General features: G+C 56.3%; 1 protein-coding gene across 1 annotated transcript in view; it reads right to left on the bottom strand.

Moving 5' to 3' along the window:
• Ism2 (isthmin 2) overlaps positions 1-6,559 on the bottom strand; it is a 13,448-nt gene extending 6,889 nt beyond the window's left edge. The window contains exons 1-2 of the mRNA XM_023701902.1: positions 6,238-6,559; positions 1,948-2,178 (exon numbers count right to left, since the gene is read on the bottom strand). Of these exons, the coding sequence (XP_023557670.1) occupies positions 1,948-2,178; positions 6,238-6,378 (372 nt within the window). The 5' untranslated portion in view covers positions 6,379-6,559. The remainder of the gene's footprint in view (positions 1-1,947; positions 2,179-6,237) is intronic.
• Between the last annotated feature and the right edge of the window lie 1,261 nt (positions 6,560-7,820).

Here is a 7,820-nt window from a genome sequence, read left to right as displayed (position 1 = left end):
ATAGATGAGCAATTGTTCCGGAAAAATGTGTTGCATACCTGCTTAGGCACAGCTTGGCAGCCTTCGATCCCCTGCATGCTGGCCCCGCCCCCAGGGTGCACTAAGATGGTGACTGAGACTGGGAGTGGCGGCTCATGCCTGTAAGCCCAACACTTTGGAGGCTGAAAACAGGAGAATCACTACGAGTCTGATCTATGTAGTGAGACCCTGGAGACCCTGTCCTAAACACAGGAAACAAAAATGTGCTGCAAGCTGCATGTGTGTGTGTGTGTGGGGGGATGCCTGCTATTCTAGCACTCAGGAAGCCGAGGCAGGAGGATTGCTGCAAGTTCAAGGTCAGCCTGAGCTCCACAGTGACTTTAAGCTTGGCCTGAACTGCATTAGTGAGACTTTTGTGGCAAGAATAATAATAGTAATGATGCTTCAAAGCCCCTTTCTCTGTCAGTCTGCAATGTCAGGTGGATAATGAATGAACGTGTGGGTGGTATAGGAGAAAACAAACCATCTTCCCTCTCGACACACTCAATGTCAAAAGAAGAAAATGAAAATCATCTATATTCCTTTACTGACAGATAATCTATTTTTTGCATGTGTATAGGTACGTGTGTATGTATAATCATATAGATATAGGGAGGGGAGAGTGAAATCTACTTTATTATTTTTTAGATGCACTTTAAAACAGTTAGGTAGGGCTGGTGAGATGGCTCAGTGGTCTAAAGCACCTACTTAGAACAAGCTTAGCAAAGCACGGGACCGGGGTTCAATCCCCCAGCACCACATGCCAGCCAGCCCCGCCCCCTGGTGGGCTGAGTTGGACACACACACAAATAAAATAAAAAAAAAATTAAAAATAAATTAAAAATAAAACAGTTAGGTAGGGCCGGGGACATGGCTCAGTAGAATAAGCACTTGCCTGGCAAGCTCAAGGGCCTGAGTTCAATCCCTGTTGCTTTTTATAATGAAACAGGGTCTTGCCAAGTCACCTGTTACCAAAGTGGGCTTGAACTTACCATCTTCCTGACTTAGCCTTCTGGAGTGCTGGTAGGCATGGGCTACCATACCTGGCTTAAAACACTTTTAGAATATTATATGGCGCTCTCGCTCTCGCTCTCGCTCTCTCTCTCTCTCCCCTTGTGCTCTCTCTCTCTCTCTCTCTCTCTCTCTCTCTCTCTCTCTCTCTCTCTCCCTCCTTTCCTCCTCCAACCCCATCCAAGCTGCATAATGAGACTCTGTACCAAATACATATATATGTCAGGGATTGAACTCTGGACCTTGTGCTTGCCAGGCAGGAGCTTAAGTCACTGAGCTATATTCCCAGCTCCTCCAAATATATATATCTCCTCACAGCGATCCAAGTGCTGGAGCGCTGGGGGTGCCAGGGCCGAGCTACTATACCCAGCTCCTTCCAGCTGTACGTACTCAGCACACTGTGGCTGCTACACAGACAGGCAGAGTCAGCACCCTCTGAGCTCCAGGATGGGCAAGAAGAGGGTGTGCAGCTGGGATTCTGCTACCCACCCGGCTTCCTCTCAGAGCCCACTCTCCCAGTGGGGGTCCCCATGTGCCAGCCCACCCCATTCTGCACTGAACCCCTTCTTCAGGGGCCTGCAGTAAGGGGGTGGGACTGGCGGGTAGGGAGACCAGACCTTCAGGCTTTCTCAAGAGGCCTCTCTCCCGATTCCCAGAGCTGCCACAGGTGACAGAGTGTGTGTTTCCCCTCTTTCAGTCCTCTCATTTGGTGCTGTTTGTCCCTTAAAGGCTCAGAGTGCTGAGAGTTGCCCAAAGCCCACAGCTAGGGTGTGGAGGCACCTTTCTGTGCCCCACACCACAGGGAGCAGACAGCCTGTCCTACACACAGGCAGGCAGCCCCACCACAGGGAGGGGACACAGCTTGGGGCTGACCCTCACCCATCTCCTCTCCAGGTGGCCTGTGATCTAAAGTCTCACCTGGATGTTGGGGTTTGGGGCGCTCAAGTCTGTGTCAGCCAATTCTGGCAGCTTCTGCAGCTCCAGCAGCAAAGGCGTGTCCTCCAGGGCCCCAGGAGGGGTGGCCTTGCCTGGGGCTAGAGCTGCTGGCTCTGAAAGAATCTGGTGCTTGTGCCTGGACTTCGAGGTTTGCAGGTGGGTTCCAGGGATCAGCAGCAGTGCCAACTCTTCCCTAGCGAGGGAGGCAGGGGTCTGGGGAGAAAGGGAAAGCTGGTGACTGAGGCATGGACCAGGACGAGGCTGGTCAGGAGGACGTGGGAGCTGAGTGTGACAGTGCCACACTCATACCTGTGAGTTAGCCCTGCTGGTAGTGTGAATGCAGATCATGAATCTAAACACTGCCTGCATTAACAGCTCCAGCAGAGAAGCGAGGTGCAGCTGGGCATCCCATGGCTATGTGCAGAGCGCTGGCCGCTGATGCCCACACAGAGCAGGAGAGGGGAATCGGCACAATTCAGCTTCCTTGCGCCATGATGAAGAACCCAGAGGGGAAGGGTGGGGCCCAGGCCCGCTGTCCATGGGCGCCTGGAAGGTTCATCTCCAGCCCTCCTTGCCCTCTCTGCAGACTGCTGCCCGGTTGGTCTGAGTGCAGGGTGCCCAGAGGCCAGAGAAGTCCCAGCCCTGCTGCACTCCTGCTCTGGAGAGCCTTCTGCTCTGGGCAGCAGCCATCAGGGAACTCCAGGAAGTACAACAGCACAGGGGAATGTCCTGTCTAGGGTGGAGCTCCCTGAGGCCAGGATCCAAATGCAGGGGTTCCCTTGGAAGATGACCCCAGGAGATCCCAGCAGGTACTGGCAGTGTCCATCAGGCTTGTGGCCTGATGAGGCTCTCTCCCTCCCACCAGGTGCCTCTGGGCGCCGCTGTGGCACTACCCCTGCTAGCCTGCCTGAGGGGAAGGAGCCAGTACTCACGTACCAACTCTGCCAGTCACTGCTGGAAGGCTGCTGGGTGGGAGAAGACCTGCTCTCTGGTGCTGCAGGCTGGCTGTGGCATAGCAGGTGACAGCCAGGGAAGGCTCTCAGGCAACTGAATACTGGCCACTGGCCACAGGCTTGCGGGTGAAAGGTGTGGGCAGATATGGAGAGCCCTGACCTCTTCCCATCCTCTGAGCCTGCGTGGGGCTCCCTACCTCCCGCCTGCCACTCTTGCCAACTAGAGTAGATTTTCTGCGCAGGCAAGAATTTTGGTCTCGGGGGCCAGGGAGATGGCTCAGTGGAATAAGTGCTTCCCTGGCAAGCGCAAGGCCCTGAGTTCAATCTCTGGTTCCGAAAAAAAAAGAATTTTGGTCTGCTTTGTTCAGGACCCCCAGTGCTTAGCACAGTACCTGGTGGCATAATGTAGAAGCACAATCAGTAGTCACTTCTGGGTAAACAGAGAGGGTGAAGGACTCAGGTAAGGTCACAGCAACAGAGCTAGGATTCAAACTCAGGTCTGCCTGCTCTCTTCACACCCCCAGCTCATGTACTTAGCGGCTGTGTGACCTCGGGTGTGTTCCTGCCTGCTTTCCCTCAGAACCAGAGAATCAGTGGGGCATCTTTGAGGGCTGCTGAGTTAGACCGGAGCCTTGTGCATGACCACTCCCTAGAGGTTGCAACAGGTGGTTCTCAGAGTGGAGACAGACAGGAGCAGGCCCTGCATTAGTCCTTTGCACTTAATGCTGGCCTGATGCAGAAACTCCAGGCAGGTGGATTCTCATACACATGCTCTGGGCTGGTTAAGAGGGCCTATCCAAGTCCACAGGACCACCTCCCCCTCCTGCTGTGCTCCGTGTACAAATACCCAACTCCATTCTCTTAGGAGGTGTGTCACTGCAAAGACAGTTGCCAGTCTGTCTCTCACACATGCATGCTCTCCTGCCCTCCCAGGCATGGCCAGGCAGCCCTGACCCTCCTGTTTCAGGAGCACAGCAGTGTTCTGATCCCCAGGAGAGTCTCACTATGTGATGGGTGGGCGTTGCTAACTTGTGTCAGCCTCTCCAGGTGTCTGGGTTCCCTACCCTAGGCCTCAGGGGTCAGGAACTCCTTCCCAGGAACAGCATCCAGCTGCCAGGTGCAGCCCAGCTCCTCCCCTCCCCTCCCTGTGGCTTCAGGGGCTGAGACCCAGGCTGAGACCTAGGCAGGTTCACCAGGCTGCACATTCAGTTTTTCTGACCTTTCAGGAAGGGCGAACGCTGTCTACCAAGCAGGTGGCCCTTCAGCCATGCCTGGGACAAGGGACAAGGGCAGGGGTGGGACTGGATCTCCCCTGTCAGCATCAGCTCCTGAGGGATGGCACATCCTGTTCTAACCCCTGTACCCTGGCACCAGCAGACACTTAAAAGCGCCTCGTCCTGACAACAGCAGCGCACACTGTTCCCAGCATGGGGAGGGTTCTGGGGTGCGTCTGCGAGACTGTTCACTCTGGGATCAATACTCAGGGCCCTGTTCCCACTCACAAGCCCACAACAAACAGACAAGGTGAGGAAAGCACCCAGGACAAGTCGGCCACACCTGCTTTGTGGACCTGCTGGGACTGGCCCCTCGTCCCTGGGATCTCTGGGGGTGGTTTGCTTGTCTGTTTTTGTTTTTTTTTCTTTTGAGAAGGAGGTCTCACTATGTAGTTCACACTGGTCTTGAACTCACTATGCAGCCCAGGACCCTCCTGCTTCAGCCATGCCTGGTTCCCTGCCTGTTTTTCTTTTTCTTTCTTAATTTGCTTCTAGGTGTTTCTGTGGGCTCTGTGGACCTGAGGATGTAACTTTGGCTTTTTTTTTTTTTTTTTTTTGCGGAACCAGGGATTGAACTCAGGCCCTTGTGCTTGCCAGGGAAGCGCTTATTCCACTGAGCCATCTCCCTGGCCCTGTAACTTTGGCTTCAAAAGAGCTCATCTGCTAGGTGAATGTCACTGGGGGAAGATTTGGTGAACATACAAAAAATACAGTACAAATTGGTAAGTGCTGGGCTGGAGAGATAGCTCAGGAGAAGGGTCCTGAGTTCAATTTCTGTTTACACACACACACACACACACACACACACACACACACACACACAGTTAAAAATAAAACAAATTCAGAAACAATGCCAGTTTAGCTGACAGTACTGGCTCTGTTATCCCACCTGGGAAGTGGGACTACCCAGAGACCTTTAAATTTGTCTGTAGCAGTGGTTCCCAGCAGTGGGCAGGAGAGATGTGTGTTCCTCGGGAAACATTCAGCAACACACGGCCTGTGGTCAAGGCCATAGAAACACCCTACAATGCACAGGACAGCAGCCCAGAAGACAGCAGCACCCTGGTTGAGCCACCCTGGCCAAATAGGTACATTCTCAACAGGGCCAAAGTTGGATATGGCAATGGTGTGTGATACCCTGAAAGGCCAGAGCACACAAATTTTCACAGCAGGTGGGGGTGCTTCACTGGAAAAACAAATCAGAAGTCTCCCTCATGGGGCAGAAACACTATCTGACCTGAGCGCTTCAGGAGCCCAGACACCAAGAGCAAGGGCTCTCTGGCATTCACCATCTCCTGTGTCCACAAGCTGTCCAGGCTCTGCAGTGTTCTGGGCTCAGATACAGGATGAGCAGGTCTTATCTCCTCCTACCACAGCTCAGGGAAGAGAAGGAGCCAGGCTACTTTCTACACACGTGTCCCGGGTATGAACGTCCACCCAAGTCCAAGGGACATCAGGCTGGACAAAACATGGTTTCTAACCACGGCCAGTGTCACCTTCTCGCCTCATTCCTCTCTCACTGTCCTACAGCTCCAAAGCCACCCACAGGCCAGAGAAAAGTGCATACTGGGTATTAGGGACCACACAACCATGTAGAAGTCCCTGGCTGTAGAGGACCTTTGTCCAGCTAGTTGGAGAAGCCCACTTGCTACATCCACTTGCCAAAGTTCACACTCAAAGGGGCTCAAATCCGTGGCCGAGTCGAATTAGGCACAGGAGTGGCACCCGACCCTTTGAATCTTAGTCCCCCCAACCCCCTCAAGCACCAGCGAGAGATCTCGGTGCAGGGCACAGGGTGGAGAGTGGAAGCCTGGCAGCGCGGGTGTCGGGCCACCTCATTTCGTTGCTTAAATGGACTTTGTCCCAGGCTGGTCCGCTTCAGCCAGGACTCAGGTGTGGAGGCCCTGGGGGCACGACGCACCTGGCTGTCGCCCATGCCGGCGGGCGTCCGCTCGCCTCTGTCGCTCTTCCCGGGTGGGGACTGTCGGTGCCACGACCCCCTCACCGCGCAGCTGGAGCCCTAGGACCCCGCGTACCCCGCTCACCTCCGTCAGCCCCGCATGGCTCCTGCGCCGGGGTCCAGGGCCCGGCGGCTTCCGCAGGGGGAGCCCCGGGCCGGCCGCCAGCAGCGCAGCCAACAGCACGGCGCGGAGCAGGAGTGCGGCGCGGCCCGGAACAGGACGCATCGTGTCGCTCCCGCCGCAGCTCGCGGCGCCCAGGGCGGGCCGGGCGCGCCCTGCCTCGCTCCCTGCAGGGCAGAAGAGCGGCACCGGGACCTCGCGTGGCGCGCGCGCCAGGAGGAGGGTGCCTCGCACGTTCTCTCCGCGGCCCTGCTTGCGTGTCTCGCGCTCTCTGGAGGGGCCCCTCGGCGTCCCCAGCTCTGCCCGGCCCAGCAGTCGGCCCCTTTGATCTGGCTGCCTCCCTGTGCTCAGTTCCGAGAGCGGTCGCCTCGCGGCCCGAGCGAATTCCAGTCCCGGGAAGTTACCGCCCGCTGCCATCCAGCACCGCGCGCCCGGCGACCCCTGCTGGGCGGGGAGGATCCGGCGCCACCTCCTACTCCCGACGACGCCCAGACCTGAGAGGGCCGGACTGGCCTCGAGGGGCGAGTGGCAGGAGGAAGGAAGCCGGGGGTGACACCGGCAGGGCTCGGTGCTGGAGGCGAGACCCACGCCTGCTGCTCCTGCACCCCTGAGCTCTACAAGCCAGGAACGAGGCGGGGAGAACCTGTTGGGGTGCTCCGAGCAGGCCGCCCGGGCAGCACATCAATGACCTACCTTCCTCTGAGGAAAACCTGAGTTGTGGCGGAGAGCAAGAATGAGCAGCGAGGATGGGGCGCACAGGGAGAGGCCCACCCAGCCCAGGACGCTTCAGGGGCTCAGGCTTCAGGCTCGCTGGAGGTAGAGGAGAGGACGGCCAGAAGCCCGGTCACGAAGGAAGGCAGAGCTGCGGGCTCTGGTGGAGTCAGAGTGAAGGTCTGAGGTGACCTTTCGTTTTCTGCAGCCTTTCCTGTCCTCAAGAGCCACCACAGTTGCTGAGCGTGGCGGCACAAGGAGGCTGAGGCAGGAAAATCAGTGAGAGTTCGAGGCCAGGGTGGGCTAGGAAGTGAGCTCAAGGCCAGCCTGAACTGCACAGCTAGACTCTGTCTCAAGAACACACACACAAGGGCCCGGGGAGACAGCTCAGTAGATTAAGTGCTTGCCTGGCAAGCGCAGGGTCCTGAGTTCAATCTCTGGTAGCGCAAAAAAACCAACTCTCCTGGCACCACACACCTTTCATTTCAGCACTGAGAGACCCCAGAAGGGAAGATTGTGTGTGAGTTCGAGGCTAGCCTGAACTACAGAGCAAGCCCCTGTTGCAAGAAAACTCCTGCACAATTGAGGACCCTCCCCGCAGTGCTTTGGATGGTGAGGTTGTCCAGTAGGGTCTGAGTCCCACTTCTGCCATTTGCTAAGTGTGTGACACCATTGGACAAATTATTGCATCTCTGGGTTTCTGTCATCTCTTATGCTGTGGGGAAGGGCAGTGGTATCTCTCTCACAGGGTGTGGGGGGATAAGAACCCACGCTGAGAGCCACGGGAGCACGCACTCTGGGAAGCTGCCATGTTTTGATCAGAAGGGTGGAGCACT

Source organism: Octodon degus, unplaced genomic scaffold (genome assembly GCF_000260255.1).
Source record: "Octodon degus isolate 3935 unplaced genomic scaffold, OctDeg1.0 scaffold00007, whole genome shotgun sequence".
NCBI classification, from domain to species: Eukaryota; Metazoa; Chordata; class Mammalia; order Rodentia; family Octodontidae; genus Octodon; species Octodon degus.
This window is presented reverse-complemented; position numbering and strand designations above follow the sequence as displayed.